The following is a 26,919-nucleotide window of genomic DNA, read 5'->3' on the forward strand; positions in this document are numbered from 1 at the left end:
GATTTTAAGGAGATAAAAAAGTCAATTTAACTTCTGATTTGTTCTAGCACTGAATTTTTAAACTGTTCAGAAACTGGGAAATTAGTTGAAGAATCATAGTCCTTCTAGATTTAGTTGTAGGTGGAGTTCAGTGTTGTTTGACACGACAACCAATTTCTAAAGGCTAAGTGACATAAAATGAATAATGTATGTATGAATTTAAGATACAAATGACTATTGACAGATGAAGCTAAGACAAGGTCTGAGTAGACTGGCTCATACTCAGGACTGGAGGAAGCCCAGCCTGAGCTGTTCACACCTCCAACTCCAGGCAAAAACAGAACAACAATTCTCCCGTAGATGTATGTATTAGTCAGCTATAGCTGAGTAACAAGCAACTATGAAATCATAGGGCACATAACAGTTAGCATTTATTGCTTATGCATCTGCAGGTCAGCTGGGAATGAGCTGATGTAGGTCCGACTTGGTGAGGCAGCTTTGCAGGTCTAGCCAGCTCAAGTCAGGTCCACATCTCTCATTATGGAATCCAGGCTGAAGGGCCAGCAGCTCCTGAAGGGAGCTCTTCTCATGGAGATGATAGAGGCACAAGAGAATATGCCCAACTGCATGTCTGAAGTACATTTCAAGTTCCTGTTTGGGTCATGTCTGTTAACATTTCATTGGCCAAAGCAAATACAGAGCTGAGCCGAAAGTCATGTGGTGGTATACTCTTCCTATGGAGGAGTGGCAGGGTAGCGGGTAGTGAAGACTTGAGCAATAACCCAATCTACCACGAGTTTTACCCTGTTTCTTTCTAACCTTGGAAGGTGTCCTTTTGGGGGGCAGCCCGGCAGTGTTATGAGGTGATTCTGGGACCACCTTTTTATTCCCTTGGGGGCTGATCATGATTCACCACATTTGCTCTTTGCAGATTATTGCTCCCCCGGAGCGGAAGTACTCAGTCTGGATTGGAGGCTCCATCCTGGCCTCTCTCTCCACCTTCCAGCAGATGTGGATCAGCAAGCCAGAGTATGATGAGGCAGGGCCCTCCATTGTCCACAGGAAGTGCTTCTAAAGTCAGAACAGATTCTCTGGGGATCTCCTTGAGACTGTTGTTACCAATTATGAAACATTAAAACCTGCAAGCCTTAATTCTCTGTGTTGAGCTCTTTTTTATACCAGGCTGTGTCTCACACAGTGGGAATGGCTTTTCACACCTTATTTTAATACACATGTGACCTTGTGAGATAGGTACTATTATTACCTCCATATTACAGATGAGGAAATTGAGACTCAGAGAAGGTAAGGACTTGTTGAAGATCACCCAGAGCTAAGATTAAAATCCAGATGTAGCTGACGCTAAAGTTAGTTCTCCTACTATACCACCTGGATTCTTTTTCCTTCTTGAACATGAGTAAGAACAAGAGCTAAATGACTCATGAGTGGGGAGGTAAGAAACAAGGGCTTTCAGAGATGTCTTAAGTCTTTGTTCTCAAGGGTGATACACAGAGAAAATGAATAGAAAGAGAAACACAGGCTTATAGGATGTGACATAATGTAACAAAAAAAGCACAATATTATTTGAACTTAGATGAAGAAAGTTTATAATGGGCTTAAAAATCTTTATGGTGTCCTTTGTCACTGAGGATTAGATTGTAGTTTGCCCCAAAACTAATTTTAAAAGTAGCACACTTAAGAAGAATATTTTTCTACTCCTCCTCTTCTTTTTCCTTCCTTTACCCCCTCCTGTTCCTCCTCATTCTTCTTCTTTCTTCTCTCTCTATCTCTGTTCCTCATTCCCTGTCCTTGGTCAATTCTGTTTAATTTCACAAGTATTTACTAAATAAGTCTACAGTTATTGGGCAAGGCCACATGGAATTTATGTATCCCAGAAAGATGATTCCTACCCATCAGGATCCACTGCACCGAGCAGGAAACAGACAAATAGATATCAAACAATGACTTCAGGTGAAACAGAAGCATGCACAAAATACTATGGGAAAAATAAGGGTTTATGGTAACAGTTAACATCAATGGAGCATTTGCAATGTGCTAGGCACTAGGTTAAGAGCTTTACATGGATTTTCTCATTTAACCTTCACCATGGCCTTATGAGATAGGTACTAGTATCACTCCCATTTTATAGCTAGTTTTACTAGTTAATTCTATCACCCAGCTAGTTAATGGCAGAACTAGATCTTCACTTCTGCCTGCTGTACCCTTCCCTCTCTCCACCTATTCAAGTCCCATCCTTGATGTTCCTGAGCAGATCCAACCTGGTCCATGAGCCTTCCCAGAAATACCTGGGAAGGTATTTCACTGGAGACAGTGAAACCCAGTGGAAGTGCAGGGACCTCGACTGCCAGAGATTCCACCACCATCTCTGTACTTTACCTTGGAGGTGAGGTGGAGAAGCATGTTTTCAACCCTTGCCCAAAGAGGATTTAAATCTTAGGGAGGGAAGGGTTTCTCAGAAGCAGACCCTAAAATAAGGATTCACATGCAAGTGACTGATTAAGAAAGTGCTCGAATGGGGAGAACCAGGAGCAGAGTGAAAGAGGCAGGAGGAAAGGAGAGGAAGCCCAGCAGGCTATCTCTCAGACTTAGCTTCAGCCTGGTCCCTAGAAAGCTCTGGAGTACAAGCCTGACTATGGGCAATGAGCTGGGCTTTCATAGCCCCCTGTCAGTGAAGGTTCCCTGGACGGAAAACCCCAGGCTTTCCTCTTATGAAGGGAAAGGGGTCCAGTAGGCTGAGGGCAGTCCTGCAAAGAAGAGATACAGGCACTGGCTGTTGGGAGAAAAAGCACAGGAAGGAGATTGGAGGGCACATGCATGCACATACGGACCCACAGAGACGGGAGCACTGACACCGCTGCTATGGAGGGGCACACTGGAATCTCTATGTGGGGGAAGAAGGGAAGGCTGAATGGTCATTCCCTTCGCTCCCCCATCCAGACTTGCTCCACTTCAAGAAATGCTGTCCTAGAATTAATTCTTCAGTGGATCGGTTACAATAGCTTGAGGAGAGTGAAAAGATAAATTTAAGTATGTCCCAGGTATACTGAAGGAGCCATTATCTATTTCTTTAATGTCTATTGGTTGATAGCTGTTTGGCATGCATTGTATTAAAAGCTACTTGGGGTTTTCTTTCTTAATCCTCACCATTGGTTGTCTGAATCCAAAGCCCACACTCTCCTTTTTTTTTTTTTTTTGGTATTTTTCTGAAGTGGGAAACAGGGAGGCAGAGAGACAGATTCCCATGTGCACCCGACCGGGATCCACCTGGCATGCCCACTAGGGGACGATGCTGGGCCCATCTGGGCCATTGCTCCGCTGCAATCGGAGGCATTTTAGCGCCTGAGGTGGAGGTCGTGGAGCCATCCTCAGCTCCTGGGCCAACTTTGCTCCCATGGAGCTTTGGCTGCGGGAGGGGAAGAGAGAGATAGAGAGAAAGGAGAGGGGGAAGGGTGGAGAAGCAGATGGGTGCTTCTCCTGTGTGCCCTGGCCAGGAATCAAACCCGGGACTTCCACATCCCCAGCCGATGCTCTACCACTGAGCCAACCAACTAGGGCCTTAAAAGCCCACACTCTTAAGCATTTCCATGTATGCCTCCTTTTATGATGAGGTGTGTCAGTCAAAGTTCATTCAGGAGAGCACGGCCAGCATGCGCATTGCAGAACTAAGAGAGTTATTAGGAAAGAGACTATTCAAATGTGGAAGGAGCTGGAGAAGTAAAGGTCTGGAGGGGATAGTGGGATGATCAGAGAGGAGTCACTACGGCCCTGAGGACTAGCTGGGATGTGTCTGTAGGCACATCTGTCATACCTGACAATGAAGATCTCCCTCAAGGAGTTGCTGAGGCTCTCATCTGCTTTCTAAATCTTACACTAGGTCCTCTTTTGAACAACTTTAACTCACAGCCCCATCAGGAGGGGATATTAGAAGCATACTTCCCAGTTTCATGAACTTGAGTTAGCATAATCCAGCATATCAGAATATCTTTGATGTAGATGAGAATATAACTGACTGGATGGCCACAGCAGAATGAAGTCAGGGTCAGGTTTCTGTGTGTTTATCTCCCCAGTCAGAAAAAAAATATTGATTTTTAGAGAGAGAGAGGAAGAAAGAGACAGATATATATAGAGAGAGGGAAACAGAAACATCAATTTGTTGTTCCACTTCTTCATGTCATCATTGGTTGATTCTTCTTTCCTTTTCTTTTTAAATGAGAGGAGCGGAGATAGACAGACTCCCACATACACCCTGACCGGGATCCACCTGGCAACCCCCATCTAGGCCATGCTCGCAATTGAGCTATTTTTAGTGCCTCAGGTGGATGGCTCTGTGGACTCGGTGCCCTGGGTCAATGCAGAACCAATCAAGCCATGACTGTGTAAGGGAAAGAGAGAGAGAAGGGAGAGGGGAGATGGAAAAGCAGATGGTTGCTACTCCTGTGTGCCCTGTTTGGGAATTGAACCCATGACATCCATACACCGGGCTGAAGCTCTACCACTGAGCCAATTGTTCAAGGCCACTGGTTGAGTCTTGCATGTACCCTGACCAAGGATCAAGTCCACAACTTCAGCATGTCAGGACAATGCTCTAACCAACTGAGCTACCTGGTTAGGGCTTATGTCCCATCTTTAATGGCTGCATGGCATTTTTGTAATATGAGTCAGTATTTTATTTGTCATAATAGCACTTACAAACATATGAAAATAGTAATTTCTTCACAGCTACATGCCAAGGAATAAGCAAGAGTGCATGGTACATAATAGATGCCCAGTAAATATTGAATGAAGAAATGGCTAATGGCTAGAGTTCATGTAGGGAAATCAGCTCTGACTCATAAACTCCAGCAGGTACCTGATAATCCCCCAGGAGCAGGAAGTGACCTCATTCCTCCAAGTAAGTGGAACTTAATTCTGCTCACCAATATGCCACTACTTTCTGTCTTCTGGCCAACACCAGAGGTGGGATGAAAACACCCTGTTTACCACTTCTAGGAGGTAAACCATATTTTCTAGGTGTCTTTATTGCTCACAACTATCCTTTTAATCACCTTCCTTCCTCATCAAAGGGTTGGGGACCTAAAACTCATGTTTGTTCCATGAGACCCTATTTTTCAGGCACAGCTGGGCCAATCAGGTTGTCTCTTCAGGGAATTTGGAATTAAGGCCAAGAAAGATATTGAATTTTTTTTTTTTACAGAGACAGAGAGAAGACTCAGAGAGAGGGATAGACAGGGACAGACAGACAGGAATGGAGAGATGAGAAGCGTCAATCATTAGTTTTTCGTTGTGTTTTGCGACACCTTAGTTGTTCATTGATTGCTTTCTCATATGTGCCTTGACCACGGGCCTTCAGCAGACCGAGTAACCCCTTGCTCAAGCCAGCGACCTTGGGTCCAAGCTGGTGGGCTTTGCTCAAACCAGATGAGCCCACGCTCAAGATGGCGACCTCAGGGTCTCGAACCTGGGTCCTCCTCATCCCAGTCCGACGCTCAATCCACTGCGCCACCACTTGGTCAGGCAAAAGATATTGAATTTTTATGCATGGTATAACATACTAAAACAAGCATAAAGAAATAAAAAGGAATAGAAGAATCATTGCTAATACTGAGATATCTGACAGGCAATTTAGGCAAAAGACATTTTAGTTTCTTACTTTACACCATACATCAAAAAAATTAAAAGCTTTTAGAAACAGAAAAAATGTTCACCAAGGACTCATATGCAAAATATATAATGAACAATAACAATAAGTAAAAGACAGATAACCAGTAGAAAAATGGGTGCAGAACTTGAACAGGTCCTTCACAAAAGAGGTTACTCAAAGGGCCAAAAAAAAATATGAAAAGATGTTTTACTTCATTAATCATCAGAAAAATGAAAAATAAAACTATAAAACACCATTATATACAGCAGAATGAAAAAGAATTGACAATAAGAATGTGGAACAACCACATTGTGTGCTCACTTGTTGCTAGTGGCAGTGTCGACTCATGCAAGCAAACATTGTGAAACTATTTATTATTTGGGAATATTGCTTGGTCTGTGGTGGCATAGTGGATAGAGCCTTGACCTGGAAAGCTGAGGTCTCCAGTTTAAAATCCCAGGCTTGCCTGGTCAAGACACAACGGAAAGCAACTACTAAAAGCTGATGCTTCCCCCTCCCCATCTCCCTCTAAAAGCAATAAATAAAATCTTTAAAAAAAAAAAAAAAGAACAGGCAAAACTAATGTCTGTTATTAGAACTCAGGCTATTGGTTACCTTTGAGGGGAGTAGTAATTGGCATGAGAAATGGATTCTGAGGATGCTGGTAATGCTCTATTTCTTGATCAGAAACCAGGTAACAGGAGTGTGTTTAGTTTGTGGAAATTTTCATTAAACTGTACAGTTATGATACATGCTCTTTTCATCACTACATATTATACTTCACTAAGGTTTTAAAAAATAATAACTTTTAGGAGGTTAGTTGCCTATCTGCACATAAATCTATTGACAATGTCCTCATTTAAACCCCTATTCTGAGCCAACCTTTTTCTAAGGAGAAGAAAAGGGTAGGTAGGGGTTTAAACAGATCATAGTTGAAGTTAATTGGATCATTGTCACTGAGCATGGGCATTCAGTACTTGGAGCACAAAGGCTTTGCTTGCAGACACCTGGGCCACAACAGTGGACTACTTGCAGACCACTTTAAGTCATGTAGGCCCTCTCAGGCATCCCAGCTCCTGGGACGAAGCCTCTACCTGTGTTAACCATTAAGTCCATTGACCATAAACAAAGCCACCATTACTCGAGCTAAAATTTTAACTCTTGAGTTCCCCCAATCATAAGTTTACATAGATAAAGAAATCTAAGTAGTGTTTTTACACAAAGGTGACTGTGGAATTGGGACAGACTTTAGGCTTTCAATATCCATTAGCTCTCCACCCAGGTTATACTAAATACATTTACAATATATTTTTTAAAATAATGTTTAATATGCAACTGTCACTTCAACTATCCTATATAAACATCAATATAGGGGAAAGAGCCTGTGCTTCCTATGCAAACAGCTTCAAGGCAGATGTCCCAGCCACTCACCCCTCCCCACTCCCTTGCAACCAGGTTGCTACTTTCTAAAAGCTCCCACCTCTAAAAGTGCTGTCTGAATGTGGGTTTGCCTGTTGACTACTGTAATTTAAGCGTGGAAGGTGGAAGCACCCCCTTACATGTCATAAATCTGAAGTCGTTGAGACGTTTGGGTGTGGCAGGACAAAGCCAGTCAGGGCCTCACCCAGTGGCAGCAGCTCAGAACTGTCCCTACTCCTCTGCAGAGCAGTTCTCCATCGACACTAGGAGTCCAGCATTATACACCGGCTTGTTAGTTTCTCTCTACCCCGTCTCTTTCTTTTACAAATCCCATTGGAAATCCCCATCACTCCCCATCCCGCCCAGCACCTAACCCTCGCTACTGTTCACGCCCACAAAACCCAATCTATCAAGTTTAAACCAGTTCCAGTTCACATCCGAGCCTCCACCCACTTTATCCTAATGGTATTTTTGGCTACTATGCAAATTGTTAAGCGAATCTTTATTTATCATTCAAGAAACAAAGTAAGAGGTGGGGTATAATTGAGCTCATTTGTTGATTTATTCAATAATGTGCCAGCATTGTGCTGCCGCGTTACAGGAAATGGCATAGTTTATTTGTGTAAATTATCAGATTGCATCATTTTCCTACATAAAACCGTCCAATTCATCCCATTTTAGAATAAAAACCAAATACATGGAAAAAGAAACCTCATTTAAAATTACAACTATTTTTACCTGTTTTTAGTTATGAGAATTACTTTAAAGTTATATAAAAAGGCAAAGGTAATAGAATTGTTAAGTCTCTTAAAATATTTTCCAGTGAGCAAATAGAGCCTCTAATCACACTCTTGTAACTCCAGACACCAGCAAACTTCCTCGCATTTCAAACTCCACTTTTCTTTCCCACAACGCTTCTCTCTACAAGCATCGCGAGAACGCAGAGGTCCTTTTGGCCCCACCATATCAGTCAGTTTACCCCACCCACTTCCTGCTTGTCGATCTCCTGACGTCAGAAGTGCGCCGAAGCGCGTGGTCGGCCGTACTGGGAGCGGAAGTGCTCTCGGCGGAAGTGCGCTGTTTATTGGCAGGATGGCCAGAGGCAGAGGATTGCTAAGGTTGTTGCGAGCACTCTCCAGTTCCATGGCTCAGAGCCAACTCGAGGGCGTGCCCGCCTCCAGGAGCATGCACGCGGGGTGCGGACCTCGAAGGCTCGCCATCGAAGGCAACATTGGTAAGGGCCGGAAAGGGGCTGCCAAGCCTTGGCCTCCGCTGAGCAGGTGCCTGAGAGGCTGGGAAAGGGAGCTGGGCCCGGAATCCGTCCCCTTCTCTCTCCTCCCTTCCTTCTCCAGTCTAATTCGGTCAGGCTGCTTATTGTGAGCTGCCAGGGCCACTCCCCTCCCAAAGTGCACTGTGGACCTCTTTTTGATTTTTAGAACACCATTCCTCAGTACTCTCCCACAGTGACTTAAAAGCCACGCAGTTCGTACATAGGACAAGAATTCAGCTAGCTTATACGGATAGGTCTAAATGGAAGTGACAAAGAGGTCTCTGTTAAAAAGGAAAAAAAGTAAAAACGGATGCCTTAATTTCTTAGTGCAGTTGTGTGCCATGCAATATTTGGGGCATACACTAAAAAAGAAAAATCATTGTCTATAACTGGCTGACCCGTATTTTATCCGGATTCTCTACACTAAGAGGGTTCTTAAACTTCAGTCATTCAGATAACACTTTCACTATTTTTGCCATGTTTCTTTGCTAGTCCCACTATAATTTATTAAAGTTTTTCTTAGAAGAAACTCACTTTTAAAAACTTTAAAACATGTATTAGGTTAAAAACTGTTACAGGAACAAATAGAAATCGGTATCTTAAATAAAAAGTAATTGAAAATCAGAATGAAAGCAAAACATTCAATTTAATATTACTAAATTCTGACTTGATGCTTTTACTTGCTAAGGTGCTGAGCCCAAAATGGGGATTAGCAGCTTTGAGTGAAGACATACTAGCAGTAAACAGAATTTCTCATTTTATTCTTTCAACAAATAACCTTTTGAGCCACCATCCACATGCCAGCACTGTTCTTGGCCCTGAGAATACAGCAATGAACAGAACAAATATTTTTGCTCTCATGGAACTCAAGTAGGAAGAAATTGACAGTGAACAACAAATTAAGCAAAGTAAACCAGATGTTGGGTAGTAATGAGTGTGATGAAGAGAATTCAGGGATGAGGGATTGTGGGGAAAAGTAGGGTAATGAAGACAGTCAATATTGTGAAGTGGACATTTGAGCAAAAGCCTAAAGAAGGTGAGGAAGTGAACCATGTGGATAACTGGGAGAAGATGCTTTCAGGTAGAGAAAGACCAAGTACAAAGGCTCTGAAGTAGAAAGTGTGTTCAGGGAACAGGAGGGAAGGCATTGTAGCTGGAGTAGAGTGAGCAAGGGGCAGTGGGGAGAGAGAAGGTCAGACGGTAAGAGCTGGCCAGATTGTATATAGGCTTGTTGTCCATGATATGTTTTTACTCTGATTGAGATGGGAAGCCATTTGAAGGTTTGAGCAGTAAAGTGATATGATTTGACAAGTTAAAAAAAAAAGACATAGATACAGATAACAGGACAGCAGATCCCAAAAAGAAGGGGGCAGGGGTGGGCAATGATGGACGAGGGGGTGGGGGTGAGGAAATTATATTGAGCAGAATACTTGAATTCATGTTAACACAATAAATTAAAATTAATAAAAAAATAGATAACTACATTAAAAAAAAAAACACAATCACTGATATGTTGAAGGTAGAAAGTGTCAGGAGGTGATGCAGTGATGAGTTTTAGTGAGTATTACCAGGTGGTAATAAAGCAGGTGGTGAGAAGTGATTAAATTCTAGTTACATTTTAAGGTAGGACTAACTAGATTTGTTAAAAGATCGTGGATTGAGATAAAGTTGGGGTCAGTGACCACTCCAATCATTTTGGCTTGAGTAACTTGAAAGATGGAATCCTGATTTTCTTCAATGGAGGAGGATGGTAAAAAAACAAACAAAAAAACAGACTTGTGGCAGGGAGTAGTTTCAAGATTTTGGTTTCAGGCATGTTCAGTTTTTATATGGTTATTAGATACCTAAGTAGAGATGTTGAATAGGTTGTTGGATATTTGAGCCTGGAGTTCAGAGGCTCCCTGGACTAGAGTTAATATGTGTAGATGGTTTTTAAAGCCAGGAATCAATATCTATTGATGGAGAGGACTAAGCCTTGTGGCACACAAATGTTAAAGAAATTGGGGAGATAGGAAGGAATCAGCAAAAGAAACTTGAGAAGGATTTCAAGTTTCTTGAAACTTCTTGAGAAGTTTTTCAAGTGGTCATTGAAAAAAAACCACTGAAAAAAAACAAAAGAAAGTGATACCCTGGACACCAAGTGAAGAACCGGTTTGGGAGGGAATAATCAACTCTATAATGCTCTTTAATGGAACTCTTTGGTGAACTTGAACAATTTTTATGAGCAATAAAGTTGGGAGTCTGACTGGCATAAGTTCAAGGAGAATGGGAGATAAGGAATTGGAGACAGTAGGTTAAGTCAGTGGTGGGCAAACTGCGGTTCTCGAGCCACATGCGGCTCTTTGGCCTCTTGAGTGTAGCCAGCTTAGGAGTACCCTAATTAAGTTAATAACAGTGTACCTACATATATAGTTTAAGTTTAAAATATTTGGCTCTCAAAATAAATTTCAATTGTTGTACTGTTGATATTTGGCTCTGTTGACTTATGAGTTTGCCGACCACTGGGTGAAGCAACTGTTTTCTTAGAGCAGACATGGGTGGTAACTCACATGAGAAGAGGGCTAGAGATGGTTGTTTTTATTTTTTTCTTTTGTAAGAGAAATTAAATTATATGGAAGAGAGGGAGAAAAATGGTGAAATAGGAGAGGATAGTTGCTGGAGTGATGTTAGTAAGCAAAAAGGAATAAAATCTATAGACCACGTGGAGCAAGGTTGGTCTTAGCTGGGAGCACAGTTTCTAATAATGGGGAGCATGGCAAATAAGTACTGACTTTAGTAGATATGGTGGGAACTTAGGAAAGATCTTTTTGGTTGTGTGTGTTTCCTCAATGAAATAGATCATCTAAGAGTGAGTGTGAGGCAAGCGGAAAGGCATGAAGTATTTTGTGAGTGAAAGGGAGAAATATAGGATTGCTGGGTAGCATTAAGGACCCATTGGACTTAGTGGTCATGACTTTAAAGTGAGACCAATCACCATGGCTTGTGTGTGTTTCTTCAGTCAAACCAGAACACTGAGAGGAATGGGAAGGGAGGGTCCGGCTACCTGCCTGGTGGTGTTATTCAAAGATGTTTTGTCTTGTACTTTGAGAAACATTCCCCCAATGGAAGCTCTATCCCTAGAGCCCAGAGAGGTACAAATTACTTCACAAAGTAAATACTTTGGACAGGCCATCAGGTGAGGTGTGAGCTGCCTCTCCCAATTTTCCTGCCCTTTGCTTCTTAACCTTTTGAGATCTCTATGATTCTTCCTTGCTTTCTCATGCAAACAGGGTCACCAAGTGTTTACTATGAAGTTGGACTTATGTGTGATACAGCTCCTGTCCTTTAAGGTGCTCACAGCCAAGTGAAAGAGGCAGATTTCTAAACATGGTTTATATACCATATGATGAATGCCGTGTTTGGGCATGGAAACATGGAATCTGGGGTAGGAATTTCCCAAGAGGGAGAAGAGCAAAGAGTGTTCCAGGCATTAGGAAGTAACATTTGCCAAAGCAAAGCCTGAAGAAACATGCAGTTTTAACAACAGTGAAGTAGCTGGATGTGCCTTGAGTTTAAAGGGCCTGTGAAAGGATGACAGAACAAGAGGTTGGAAGGGTAGGATTTGCCAGGTGTTGAACAGCCTCATGGACCATGCTGGTAGTTTCTGCTGTAAACAGTAGGAGGCTGTGGAAGACTTGAAACCAGTATGTACCATGACCAGATTAATTTTAAAAAGAAAATTGGCTAGAATGAGCAAATAGGAAGAAAGGTCCCTAAAGCAGGCACTTCCTTTGTGTGTCTTTGCTATAGTACCCATAATGCTTTGCATCCAGTTTGTTGATTGTGTAAATAGAAACAGAGTTTGGAGTAGGTAGACTAATTTTGTGGCTGTTGCAGTAGATGGAGGAAGGAAAGATGCAGGCCTGCACAGAAGAAATGGAGGGACATAAGTGATGGTTTGAGAGATATTTTGAAAGTAGGATTGATAGGATTTGGTGGCCACTTGGAGGTGAAGGATGAGGAAGCATAGAAGATGACAGGTTTATAGTTTGGATAGTGGCTCTGAAAAACGGGATGAAAATAAAGGAAGAGGAAGTCTGGGTATATAAGATGCCTCTGATACATATAGAGATTGGTTTCTGAAGTGGATTAGAATATGTGCCTGGAGTAAAGAGAGAGATAGGAGCTGAGATTTCATATGTGGAAGTTGTTGACTTGGGGTAGTTGTTGAAGTCTTGGAAGTGAATGCAGTTGCCTAAGGAAAGTGTGACTAATGAGAAGTCGACTGGATTCTTTAATCTGGCTCTCTCTAGTTTTTTTTTCCATTACTCTCCATCTCCCCACACACACTGATGACTCTCTCCAGACCAAATTAGTCACTGCCTCCTCTGTGTGCTCTCATAACATTTTGTACCCACAATTGTTGTAGCACTTGAGTTCTGTAGGTATTGTTTGCACATTCAACATCTTCCCTGGGTAGGCCACCTAGTGTCTTGTTCATCTTTGTGTCATCAGCACCTAACCCACTGCCTGACCCATTGTACTTATTCAGTGTTTACCAGATGCTTGAATTCTGTGCTGTGATATCCATATGGACGTCAGTCATTGGTACCCACAAAGGAAATATTTTAAACTGCTAATACAGTCAAATCAAGAGTTATTTCTCTAATCACAGTTGGTATCTTTAAACAAATCAGAATTAGAATACCGATTCAGTAAATGTGAACAGGGCAAGATGAATCCGTGACCTAACTGCAGTTAGATATCTTCAGAGTGGCATTTCTTGTCGTCTTACTGCTCTCAGTCTTGTTATTCTGATCCTGCAGGTGTAGACGGCAGCATGTGTAAGTGGAATGGATCAGGAAAGTAACAATTAATACCATCTATCAGGAGTTGTGAAGCCATACGCCTTGTGTGAACGAAAGTGAAAAGCTTGGTACCTAGAATCCCTTAGGATCTGGAGAATAAAATATCTAGCCTATCTTTTTAAGTATATGTATCACTAAGGTGTATATTGCCTTCAAAATCCAGTTATTTTATGATAACAAACCTAAATTGAAGAAAGGAGTGCTATTTGAAATATTGTCAGTGAGTCATCTTTAGACTATTCTTACTTTGATTTTAAAGACCCCCACCAGAAAAGAGGAAACCTGTTTTATACTTTTATGGCCTAGAGACTTGTACATAAAAGCAATGGAGAGCTTCCCTAATAACGTGTTTCCTCTAGCATTCAAGATTAGTGATTTAAAATCATTTATATGCATCTTTAAATTTTATTGAATGTAAACAATTGGTCAAAGAACTGTAGGGGAATAGAAAGACCTATTTATTCCATGCATTGTAAACTGGAGCCTGTTTTTGTGATTCACCTCATTCCATCCATCCATCTCCATTCTTTGAACCTGGGTAGATACTCAGGGTGTAAAAGGAAAAAGGTCAGTCCGTTCCTTCAAAACATGAGCTCCTCGTATAATTGGAGAGAGTGATGAGTCAACAAATAATTATAATGTAATACCTTGGTAAACCAGAGCAGACAGTACTTAACTCTTTCTAGAGGTGAAGGAGCTGGAGACAGTTCAAGGAGAAGGCAACAGTGAAAGGGTAAACCAGCTGGTGGGCAAGGTGGGGGAACAGCATTCCAGATCAGCTAGGGTCTCAGGCAGAATCGGTGAGTTTGGGTTGTACTTAGAAGCTGTGAGGAACTTTTTTTTTTTTTTTAATATGGTTTACCAAGAAAATAAAATAAAAAGGAATCAGGGCCAAAGTATGTCAGTTTTCATTTAAGTCGGCTGAGTAATTTTGAAAGTTTTCCCAGAGTACCTGTAGGCTCAGAGCCTATGTGATCCTTGGTACTTAGCTTCAGGGTTGGAATATAAATTCCTTGAGGGCAGGATCTCAACCTTTTTGTTATAGTACCTACCAGTTAGTAGCTACATCTATGGATTGAATGACCAAGTGAATGAATACAGCATCAAATGAAGTTCCTGAAGTAAAGACCTTCATTTTCTTTGAAGAATTTTTGTTTAAAGATAGTTGTTTTGTTTTTTTAGTTTTTCCATTGATTTGAGAGAGACAGAGGAAGTGAAGGGGATGAGGGAGAGAGAGAGAAGCATCAGTTTATTCTTTAATTTGTTTGTTCCACTTAGTTTTATACTCACTGATTGCTTCTTATACATGCCCTGCCTGAGAGTAAACCTGTGATCTCTGGCACACTGGGTTGATGCTTTATCCACTGAGCCACTTGGCCAATGTCTAGACAGTTTTATGTTTACTGCCATTTGCTTTTTTTTAAAGATTTTATTTATTTATTTTAGAGAGAGGAGAGAGAGAGACAGAGAGAGAAGGGAGGGAGGAGCAGAAAGCATCAACTCCCATATGTACCTTGACCAGGGAAGCCCAGGGTTTCGAACTGGTGACCTCAGTGTTCCAGGTAAATGCTTTTACCCACTGCTACACTGCAGGTCAGGCATGCCATTTGCTTTTTGGTGAAGGTTTCAGAAATGGATTTTTTCCCCATATTTTTTCATTTTATTTTGGAGAAAAAAATGCTGGAGGTGATGATATATTTAAGATGATCCCATGAATTAACTTTAAAGATTTTATTTATTTATTTTAGAGAAGAGAGAGAAGGGGGAGGAGCAGGAAGCATCAACTCTCATATGTGCCTTAACCAGGCAAGCCCACGGTTTTGAACCAGCGACCTCGGTGTTCCAGGTCGACACTTTATCCACTGTGCTACCACAGGTTAGGCTGGATTAACTTAAAATAATATATTATCTTGGTTATTGCATCAAATACTATCTTACTACTGGATTTTAGCATAATGAAGTTATAACAGGCATTATGGTTTATAGAAAAATTTGTGGGAAGAAAAAAACCATGACTTTGGAATAAGATAACCATTAACAATAGAATTCTTTGGTCCAGCTTGTGGAATGACTATCTTCGTGATAATAAAAATCAACATGTTAAAATAATATACTCTAAGAAAGTAGCTCCCACCCTTTTCAAGTCATGGCACATATGATAAAGTATAAGAATAGCCAAGGCTCTGGTGACGGAAGACAACTGGACTTTGGGTGATGGGAATGCAGCATAATCAAATGTCAAAATAACCTAGAGATGTTTTCTCTGAACATATGTACCCTGATTTATCAATGTCACCCCATTAAAATTAATTTTAAAAAAAATAGCCAAGGCTCTAAGGGAAGATTTGATGCTGAGATCTGATACCTCCCAATTTCATGATATTAAAAAGTATGTTGTGGTCTAGGCACATATGGGAGTTGATGCTTCCTGCTCCTCCCCCCTTAAAAAAAATGTGCTGAGCCTGACCAGGTGGTGGCGCAGTGGATAGAGCATCGGACTGGGATGCGGAAGGACCCAGGTTCGAGACCCCGAGGTCGCCAGCTTGAGCGCAGGCTCATCTGGTTTGAGCAAGGCTCACCAGCTTGGACCCAAGGTCGCTGGCTTGAGCAAGGAAGGGGTTACTGGGTTTGCTGTAGCCCCACGGTCAAGGCACATATGAGAAAGCAATCAATGAACAACTAAAGTGTTGCAATGCGCAATGAAAAACTAATGATTGATGCTTCTCATCTCTCTCCGTTCCTGTCTGTCCCTGTCTATCCCTCTCTCTGACTCACTCTCTATCTCTGTAAAAAATAAATAAATAAAAAAATGTGTTGAAAAATAACAGTTGAGCTGGGATGTAACTAAATTGTGATGATGATATAAGAGACTGATGTTCTGTAGAGACCAAATGGAGGGAGGAATTTGTCAGTTTGCCCAGTGTTGCATGAAGAAGAATGGCTTTCTTTCGGTGAACATAAGTATTCTGATCACTAGGAAGAGGCCAGTGTAGCAGTGAAGGACCAGCCAACACCACCAGAAACACTACCAGGAATCCCTGGAAACACTGTAAAACATTTATCTTAAAAAAAAAAAAATCGGCCCTGGCCGGTTGGCTCAGTGGTAGAGCATCGGCCTAGCATGCAGGAGTCCCAGGTTCGATTCCTGGCCAGGGCACACAGAAGAAGCTTCCATCTGCTTCTCCACCCCTCCCCCTCTCCTTCCTCTCTTTCTCTTCCCCTCCCGCAACCAAGGATCCATTGGAGCAAAGTTGGCCCGGGAGCTGAGGAAGGCTCTGTGGCCTCTGCCTCAGGTGCTAGAATGGCACTGGTTGCAACAGCAGTGCCCCAGATGGGCAGAGCGTTGCCCCCTGTTGGGCATGCCGGGTGGATCCTGGTCGGGCGCATGCGGGAGTCTGTCTGTCTGACTGCCTCCCCGTTTCCAACTTCAGAAAAATATATACAAAAAAAAAAAATTAAAACCCAAGCAGGAAGAAAAAACTATTACAGTCAGGTATCATAGCACTAAAAAAATGTTATGCTGTGTCTGGTTTTAATATGAACATATAACTTTTAATTATTTAAAAAAAAAATGATTCCATTATTTTAAATGATTCCATTATTTGGGTGTGCCTGGTACAGCTGAGTTCCATTATAGTGCAATTTAAGAAATACTGCCCTGTGGTAAATGACCCAGGTTCTCTGATTCTTACAGCAACATGGGTGGCCCAACTCTTAGGACCTTCCACCATCACTTACTGTCATTCTTTGCTGAAGCCAGCTTCTGATGACTAAACTGGCTTTCCAGAAGCTTTGGAATAGGGGGTGGGGTGCAAGGTGGTGGAATTACCCTGGTGTGATTGTTCCAGTAATTGGAACTGTGTATTTCCCATTACATCTAATTGTGGCCGTTCTGGGTTTTGTGTATTTAAATGGCATGAGTTGGTTTCTCAGAGTCCTGACTGCTCTTGAATGAATTAATAGTATCTGATCTCAGAGGTACCGTTGGCAGTCCCTAACCCACAGGACCCTTTTCTTTCCATATGCAGTAGTTTCTTTTTGTGTGTGAGACAGAGACAGAGTCAGAGAGAGGGACAGATAGGGACAGACAGACAGGGAGAATGATGAGAAGCATCAATTCTTCATTGCTACTCCTTCCTTTCCTTAGTTGTTCATTGATTGCTTTCTCATATGTGCTTTCTCATATGTGCCTGATTGGGGGGGGGGGCTACAGCAGAGTGAGTGACCCCTTGTTCAAGCCAGCGACCTTGGGCTCAAGCCAGCAACCATGGGGTCATATGTATAATCCCACACAGAGCAGGCAAGTATCTGATAATAAACAAACTCAACCAGTGTTTAAGTCTTGCTACTCTGTTATCTTTCTACTCCATGACAAGCACAGAGGGTTTTATTCCACAGACTACTCTGTTGTTTCGGAATCTATATTTTTAATAAACTACCTCTTGATTTTGATCGGATTGTTCTGGATAGCATTCTCAAAAATAAATATATATCAGGATCACTTGGGCCATACTTTAAAATTGTGCATTCCTGGGGCCCAACCCCAGAGAGTCAGATCCTGTTAGGAAATCAAAATCAAGACACATGAAACAAACAAACTATTAAATGCTAAATATATCAGAAGTTAATAAATATTGTTTGATTCAGTTGTCCAGTATGGTAGGAATTTGGTGCTAGTTAGAGAAGTCCTGAACTTACGGAATAGGTGGGACCATAGACTTGGTCGGGGAGAGGATTTAGACACAGGCCTAGAAGAGCCGGGGAAAGTGTTTATTCAGTGTAGTGTGGGAAGAGCAGAGGCTGAGCAGATGTGCAGAGGCACTCATAAGTTGGGTGGAGGTGGGAATGAAAGATGAGCATGACTGTACAAAATGCATAGATTCATGTTGTTTGTTATTACCCTGTGTGTTCAGAGAGAAGTTGGAATGGTGTGTAATAAATGTCACATATTGAATGTGTGGGCTCTTCTGCTGAGACATCTCTTCACTCTTGATCAGTAACCATGAGTGGCTGATAAAATTTACTGGAAGCATGCCTTCCTACCTTCTCTCAGTTCCATTTGGATTTTTCCTGACAGTAGAACTCACTTGAAAAAGATCAGTAGAGGAGATTGAGTTCTAAAAGGACTCTTAAGGTTTATTTTTTATTTTTAACAAATGTGGGTTTCAGAGGAAGTGAAATTAATAATGTATTAAGTGTTTTATTCATTCAGTCAGGTCATTAGGCTGGGCTTTGGTTCCTGCCCTGGAGGAGCCTCATTTTCTACCTGGAAAAATGCAGTTACAATGGTGGAAATGGAGTCTTACCCAGAATGCCAGGCCATGTACAAAGGAGGATTAGCTGATTGAGTTTAGAGGTGTTGGGGTCTGGAAAGGCTTCATGCAGGAGACATATCAAAGCAGATTCTTAAAGATTGAGTTGGAGTTGGCCAGCTGAGGAGAAGAAGTCTACCAGGAAATGGGAAAGCATATATACAGTCTCATTTGCAGCAAAGAACATGGCATGATTGGAGTTGCAAGGCGATTGATCCAGAAGGAGCTCAGGATGCCTGAAGGGAAGCTGAGGCCAGAGAGGTGTATGCAGGGACTAGATCGTGATGTGTCTCATAGGCCATGCTAAAGGGTTGGTTTTTGTCATGAAGGCAATACAGAGCTGTCAGAGAGCTTGAAATAATGTTATTTTGTGTTCACCATGGCTACAGTATGAACGATGGATTGAAGAAGGCAAGGCCAGAGTTGGAGAGGCAAGAGATGGTTAGAGCCTGGTGTTGAGCAAGAATTTGGAATACAAAGAAAAGGACAGATGGGGGAAATTTAAAAGGCAGGTACAAAAACACTGAGGTTTGGCAGAGGAGGAAGTTCTGACAGTGGATGGTGCCTTGCAGTGTGGGATACAGAAGTAAGTCAGTTTGGTGGAGAAGATGAGTTCATTTATGGAACATACTGACTTTGAGGTGTTTGTAGGATGTCCAAGTAGAACTATCTGGGGTGCTCTTGGATAGTAAAGCCTGGAGCTCAGGAAGATATGGGCCTTGCATTAGTGTGAATGGGAAAAGATAACTTTTTGTTTTAATTGATTTTAGTGAGGGAGAAATGGAGAGACAGGAACATTGAACAGTGCCCTGATTGGGGATCGAACCCACAACCTCTGTGCTTCGGTACAATACCCTAACCATAAAGCCATCCAGGCAGGGTGGGAAAAGATAACTTGACTGTTGTGGTACTAGGTTAATTTAATCTTCAAAGCATTTCTCAAAGCGTCTGCTATTTTCTATGCCTCTCCCATCACTTTGGTTCAAGCTACTATTACCTTCTAACTTGTCTACCTACTTCCACCTCAGTCCATTCTTATACACAGCTTGCAGAGTCACCTTTTGAAAATGAGATGAAAATTTGTCATTTCCCTGCTTAAAATCCATCATCAATGACTTCCCATTTTCCTTAGAATAGATTCGGACGTTATACTATGTCTGCAAGGCCTTGCAAGACCTCGCCCCAGCCTGCCTACCTGCCTCTCCAACACATCTTGACTCACACCTCTTCCTCCCTTGACCATACTGTAGCTGGTCAAGGCTTCTTCAAGGCTACACATAGACTATCTGTCTTACTGTGTGCCTAGTTCTTTCTCTTTTCCAACCTTTGTTCATGCTGTTCTCTGCCCAGATGATCATTCCTCTACCTTAGCCTGGCTAACTCCCTATTTTTCGGTTTTACCTCACATATTTTTTCAGAATAAGCTTCCCTGATCTCCTGAGCTATGTTAGAGCCATCCTGCATTTTTCTTTTACAGCACTTAACACAATTTGTTATTAGTTCCTTGTATGTGTTTAGTAATTATCTCCATACAAGCTCTGTGAGGGTAAAGAACACCCTGTGTCTGTTTATCACTGTACCCCCAGTGTTAGTCCTGAACATTGGTCAGATTTGTTGAATGAATGAGGGTCATAATCTATTTTGGAAAACTTGCAATTTTCACATGTCACAGAATAAATAGGATTATGATTCAAGCTTTACAACTTCTATGGCTAATTTCATCTACTTTTGACAGTCTAATACATTTTTTCAAAGGTTTTATTTATTGATTTGAGAGAAAGAGAAGAGAGAAGGGGAGGGGGAGGAATAGGAAGCATCAACTCACAGTAGTTGCTTCTCCTATGTGCCTTGAACCCAGCGACCTCAGGATTCCAGGTTGATGCTTTATCCACTGCACCAACACAGGTCAGGGAACAGTCTGTTACATTTTTTAACTGTTTTTAAATATTCTTTGCCTCTGGGAAGTTGGGACATTAGAATTTCAAATCAAATGTTAGAGGTATTTTTCCTTCCGGTTGCCTATGTTCATTATGGTTAGCATGGCCTGACCCTCTGGCTGTGGCTGAGTTTTGAATTTGGAAAAACTGGCAATTGTTCCCTTGAGTTAGGCAGAATTTAATAACCACCTTTTCCTTCAGCCCTGATTTGGGAAAGTGTCCCAATACATGCTGTTTGCATTGCAGCTGTGGGAAAGACTACCTTTGTGAAGTTACTAACGAAAACTTACCCAGAGTGGCACATAGCTACAGAACCTATAGCAACATGGCAGAATGTCCCGGCTGCTGGCACACAAAAAGTAAGTTTTGTTGTGGCGGGTAGTTGGCAGACATGGGTGAGTAAAATAATTGTAATAATCTAATTTGCTCTGAGTAGGTAAAGTAGCCCAATTTGAGTCTCCTTTTTAAAAATACCTTTATTCCAGAAAGCAGACCACGTATACCAGAGAGGATATGACTTGTTTGAATATGTTTAGTTTTGATTTTGGTTTTTACATGTCTACATAAGTGACTGCTTCTGCTCTGTGGTTTCCCAAAGCATGTCCAGTCATTCTGGTTTTGAAGATTAATTTTGTCATTCCTTCCCTTAAGTATATTACTGAAGCTGACCATCAGGATTAATAGTTAATTATAGTGATTTTAGCTAATTTATGAAGTGTTAAAAATTAGAATGGACTTTAGAGAGCACCTTGTCACATTTTGAGTCAATGCAGATAAAAACTAACATTTATAAAGCATGTACTGTGTACCAGGCACTGTACCATGCCAAGCACTTTATGTTCCATTTCTGCCTTGGGCTTAGGCCCCAGTGTCAGGTGTACTGCTCTGGGAAATACTGTATAGTATTGGTTTCAACACCAGCCATATCAGTGTGAGTAAGCAAATACTAGTTTGGACATGAACTTTAGAGGTAGCTGAGGGAGTGGCGGCAGCATGCCTCAGTTGCCACAGACTCCTCCTGCAGCCAATGGAGCATTCACTGAGTGGCTCCTTATGGTTTTTAACAACTAATTGTTACAAAGGTCTTCTATGAACCACTTTACATACCTGTGACTTTGAGTCACTGGTTCAAGTTTTGCCTCTTAAGCCTTTTAACTTTTCCACATGGCAACCTTTCATATAATTGAAAGTGATGATTGGCCTGCTCTTTTTCCCCCTCAAGTCTTTTCTCTTTCAAGCCAAACATCATTTTCCTTCAGACTATTCCTCATTCTGAAGTAACTTTGTCCAGGAGATGAGCTCCAGTTTGGTAGTTTTCCACTTAGAAATTACTAAGAGAGGTTCTAAGAGCTGAATAGGACATTCTAGATGTAATTTAAGTGGTCCATAATACTATAGAACTTGTTCTGGGTGTCATTTTCCATTACTCCAACACTGAATTGTGCTACCATTTTTGTGCCTGCCATGCTCATTAAGAGTATTTGTTTTTTAAATTGTCTTTTTAGATATATACATTGTGTATAGGTATTTGTGAAGTTAACTTTCCCATTTAGAAAATAAATAAATAATGTATGTTTTTGAGAGTATGCCAAGGGTCAACTATTGTGGGAATTTAAAAATATGTTCACATATTGTTTGATACTCTTTCCTTCAAGAGATGAACCTTAATTCTCTCCTTTAGTGTGGGCTAGATTTGGTAACTTGCTTATAATGACTAGACTGCAGTGTGACTTTCTACTGTCGGCCGTAAGAGACATTATATCTTTAGTCTTGTTCTGTCTGGGTTCCTTTTGGCTCTGGGGATGCCAGCTACTGTGTCATGCCCTCCTGTGAAGAGGCCCACCCAGGAAGGATCTGAGTCTTGACAACAGCCATGTGAGTCTTCTAGGAAGAGGATCCCTCAGTCTCAATCAAGTCTTCAGATGACTTGGAGCCTCAGCAAACATCCTGACTGAAACCTCATGAGAAAGCCCAAGGCAGAACCACGCAGCTAGGTTGGGTCTCAAATTCCTTGCCCACAGAAACTGAGATAATGAATGTTTTTGTTTAAGTCACTAAATTTTGGCACAATTTGTTATGCTGCAATAATAACTAATACTCCCATAATCCCATTATCCATAGGTAAAATTAATATTTTATCCTTTTAGTTTTTTTCTGCAGTGTGTTTATAGACACATAATGTATAAAACATATATACATTTACTTTTTTAAAACAAAAATTGTGATTATTACTTGTTTGTCACTTTATATACAAGATCTTCCTTTCACAGTAATTTCATTTTAGTGGTGGCAGTATACTGTATATTGTGATATACTATCATTTAGTTGTCCAGTCTTTTAAAAAATATTTAGTTTCCTAATTTCTCTATAATGTTACAGTGATGAATATCCTTTTAGCTACAACTCTATTCTTTTTAATAGCTAAATATTTTGCCCCTTTGTATTTTCTTAGGGTAATCTGGAACTGGAATTTTGATGTATAAAACTGCATTTTGTTGACACTGTTGTTATAATTTCCAAATTTTCCTTCAGAAAAGTCGTACCAAATTTTTTACACTTTCAGCAATACTGAATATTATTCTTTTTTATCCTTGCTAATGGAAGTGGCAAGAAAATGATGGGTTGTATATTTTACATTTCTTTGATTACCAGCGAACTGAACATCTTTCTGTTTATCGACCCTTTATTTACTAGTATTCTATAGTGAATTCCCTATTCAAACCTCGGGTTTTTTGTTGTTTTTCTATCGAGATCTTTACATTTTTATAATGGCTTCATAAAAAGTTATCTATCTTTCCTCTTTGTCATATGCTGCTGATACTTTGCCCTGGTTGTCATTTTTTAATCTTTATGATATATTCTGCAAAATAATACTTATAAATTTTTATGCACTCAAATTTTTTCTTCATAGTTGCTGTCTTTGATGTTAAAGTTTAAAAAGACCTCTTACAAACCAGGATTATAAAACATGTACCTACATTTCTTTCTCTTGCTTTTATGGTTTTACTCTTTATGTTTATTTTGAAAATTATAGGAGTCTAGGGAATGCCCTTTTACTTGCTACATGGGATGCTGCTTGATTCATGATTGCTAATAAAGCCAATTAGATCTTCATAAAACAGAAGTTACAGGACTCTGATTTTCCCCAAATAGTTATTTACTTGTTCCAGTAATATTCTTGTTTAGTTTATGCCTAGTAGTTGTACATTTTATTGTTATTGTGACTGGGAGCTGTTTCCCATCATCTTTTTTAACTGGTTATTGCTATTTTTATTTATTTATATTTTAAATTAATTAAATGTATTGGGGTGACATTAGTTCATAAGATTATATAGGTTTCAAGTGTGCATTTCCATGATACGTGATCTGTACATTGTATTGCGTGCCCACCACTCTAAGTCAAATCATTTTCCATCACCATATGTTTGGCCTCTTTATCCTTTACCTCCCTTCCACCCCTTCCCTCTGGTAACCACCATACTGTTGTCTGAGTATGAGTTTCAGTTCTATATTCCACATATGAGTGAAATCATATGGTCCGTAGCTTTTTCTGACTGACTGACTTTGCTTAGCACAATACTTTCAAGATCCATCCATGTTGTCACAAATGGGAGTATTTCATCTTTTCTTATGGCTAAGTAGTATTCCATTATATAAAGAGAGACCTTATCATCTTTATCCAGTCATCTCTCAAAAGACACTTTGGTTGTTCCCATGTCTTGGCCACTGTGAATAATACTGCAATGAACATAGGGGTACATATATTTTGTGAATAAATGTTTTCACAATTTCAGGTAGATACCCAGAAGAGGGATTGCTGGATCATATGGTAACTCTAGTCTTCATTTTTGAGACACCTTCATACTGTTTTCCATATTAGCTGTACCAGTTTACATTTCCACCAGCAGAGAATGAGGGTTCCTTTTTCTCCACAACCTCTCCAAAGCTTATTACTTTTCTTACTGATAATAGCCATTCTAACGGGTATGAGGTGGTATGTCATTGTAGTTTTGATTTGCATTTTCTGTATGGCTTGTGAAGTTAAGCATCTTTTCATGTATCTGTTGACCATTTGTATGTCTTGGGAGAGGTGTCTGTTCAGCTCCTCTGCCAATTTGGATTGTTTGTTTTCTTGGTCTTGAGTTGAATTAGGTCTTTATGTACTTTGGATATTAAACCCTTGTCAGAGCTATTGCTTGCAAATATCTTCTCCAATTTCGTTGCTTGCCTTTTTGTTTTGTTGTCTGTTTCTTTTGCTATGCAGAAGTGTTTTAGTTTGATTTAATCTCATTTGTTTATTTTTGCCTTTACTTCCCTTGCCTTTAAGGTCAAATTTGTAAAATCTTTTCTAAGACCAAGGTTCATAAGTTTAGTACCTGTGTTTTCTTCTATGTAATTTTTTGTTTCAGATCTTATATTTATGATTTTGATCCATTTTGAATTAATTTTTTACATGGGGACCAACTGTAGTCTAGTTTCATTCTTTTGCATGTGGCTTTCCAATTTTCCCAGCACCATTTACTGAAGAGGCTTTCTTTTCTCCATTGTATGTTTTTGGCTCTTTCATCAAAAATTATTTGCCCGTATACATATAGTTTTATTTCTGTTGCATTCCTATATACTAACAATGAATTTCAGAAAAAGAAATGAAAAAACAATTCCTTTTGTAATTGCAACAAAAAGAATAAAATACCTAGGAATAAACTTAAGGGCTTATATTTTGAAAATTACAAAGCATTATTAAAAGATTTAAAAAGACACAGTGAAATGGTTTTTTTATGTTAATGGACTTGAAGAGTCAACATAATTAAAATGTTCATATTACCCAAAGCAATGTACATATTTAATGCAGTCCCCATCAAAATCCTGATGTCATTTTTTGAAAGAAATAGAATAAAAATCATCAGATTCGTATGGAACCACAAAAGAGCCCAAAACCAAAGCAATCCTCAGAAAAAAGAATGAAGCCAGAAATATCACACTACTTGACTTCAACTTATACTACAGAGCAGTGATAATCAAAAAAGCGTGGTATAGGCAAAAAAACAGACGCACAGACCAATGGAACAGAATTGGTTACTGCTTTTTTAAAGAAAAGCAGTTGATTGTTGTATTTGTCTTGTGTAGCTTAATTCTTGTGTTTTGTTTTTGTTTTATTTGCTTACCTCTTCTCTAATTACTAATCATTTGTAAGTATTTTTCCAATATCCATATCTCATTTCTGTTTTTTTGTTTTCTTTCATTGATTAGAAGTTCCAGAATAATGTTAAATAATAGCAGTGATGGTAATCACCCTTATCTTGTTCTGTCTTGTTCTGTCTTTAATGCGTCTACCTATACTGTATCAGTGTTAAGTGCTAGGATTGTTACTCATTTCAATAGACCACATGGAGGAGGATCCTTCTCTTACTAGGATATTAACTGGGTTTTCTAATTGTTTTTTAATTAGAATCAGATATTGCATTTTTATCAAAAGCCTTTTAGCATCTATTATGATAACTGGGTTTTGTTTTGTTTTTTTCCAAAGCTGGAAACGGGGAGGCAGTCAGACAGACTCCCGCATGCCCCGACCGGGATCCACCCGGCATGCCCACCAGGGGGCGATGCTTTGCCCCTCTGGGGCGTTGCTCTGTTGTGTCCAGAGCCATTCTAGTGCCTGAGGCAGAGGCCACAGAGCCATCCCCAGCGCCCAGGCCATCTTTGCTCCAATGGAGCCTCGCTGCGGAAGGGGAAGAGAGAGAGAGGAAGGAGAGGAGGGGGAGGGGTGGAGAAGCAAATGGGCGTCCCTCCTGTGTGCCCTGGCCAGGAATTGAACCCGGGACTCCTGCACGGGACTCCTGCACGCCAGGCCGACGCTCTACCGCTGAGCCATCCGGCCAGGGCCGGGTTTTTTCTTTTTAAATCTTTTAGTCATAGATTTGATAATGGTGCAATTTTTATTTTGGGGGAGTTATTGGACAACTTTTTATTTCTCAATTATTATTCAGGGTTTTTTTTAACCTTCTTGAGTCAATTTTGTTTGCTTAGAAAACGCCTTGTATTGAGATTTTCACATTTAATAGGTAAAATTAATACTTTAAATAAATAGGTAAGTTTATACTTTAAACTCTTCTGTAGCTAGAATTACTTTTTTTTTTTTTTTTTTTCATTTTTCTGAAGCTGGAAACAGGGAGAGACAGCCAGACTCCCGCATGCGCCCGACCGGGATCCACCCAGCACGCCCACCAGGGGGCGATGCTCTGCCCATCCTGGGCGTCGCCATGTTGCGACCAGAGCCACTCTAGCACCTGGGGCAGAGGCCACAGAGCCATCCCCAGCGCCCGGGCCATCTTTGCTCCAATGGAGCCTTGGCTGCGGGAGGGGAAGAGAGAGACAGAGAGGGAAAGCGCGGCGGAGGGGTGGAGAAGCAAATGGGCGCTTCTCCTGTGTGCCCTGGCCGGAATCGAACCCGGGTCCTCCGCACGCTGGGCCGACGCTCTACCCCTGAGCCAACCGG

At 40.9% G+C, this 26,919-nt stretch overlaps 2 protein-coding genes across 3 annotated transcripts in view; both read left to right on the plus strand.

Moving 5' to 3' along the window:
• Positions 1-1,131, plus strand: part of ACTG2 (actin gamma 2, smooth muscle) — a 28,715-nt gene extending 27,584 nt beyond the window's left edge. Inside the window, exon 9 of the mRNA XM_066264784.1 lies at positions 911-1,131. Coding sequence (XP_066120881.1) covers positions 911-1,054 — 144 coding nt within the window. The 3' untranslated portion in view covers positions 1,055-1,131. The remainder of the gene's footprint in view (positions 1-910) is intronic.
• Positions 1,132-8,106: 6,975 nt separating this feature from the next.
• DGUOK (deoxyguanosine kinase) overlaps positions 8,107-26,919 on the plus strand; it is a 41,648-nt gene continuing 22,835 nt past the window's right edge. Inside the window, exons 1-2 of one of the 2 annotated variants that reach the window (XM_066267407.1) lie at positions 8,107-8,291; positions 20,670-20,782. In XM_066267407.1, the coding sequence (XP_066123504.1) occupies positions 8,150-8,291; positions 20,670-20,782 (255 nt within the window). In that variant the 5' untranslated portion in view covers positions 8,107-8,149. The remainder of the gene's footprint in view (positions 8,292-20,669; positions 20,783-26,919) is intronic. The other variant, XM_066267408.1, reaches the window with a different exon arrangement.

This window comes from Saccopteryx bilineata, chromosome 3 (assembly GCF_036850765.1).
Source record: "Saccopteryx bilineata isolate mSacBil1 chromosome 3, mSacBil1_pri_phased_curated, whole genome shotgun sequence".
In the NCBI taxonomy this organism is placed as follows: domain Eukaryota; kingdom Metazoa; phylum Chordata; class Mammalia; order Chiroptera; family Emballonuridae; genus Saccopteryx; species Saccopteryx bilineata.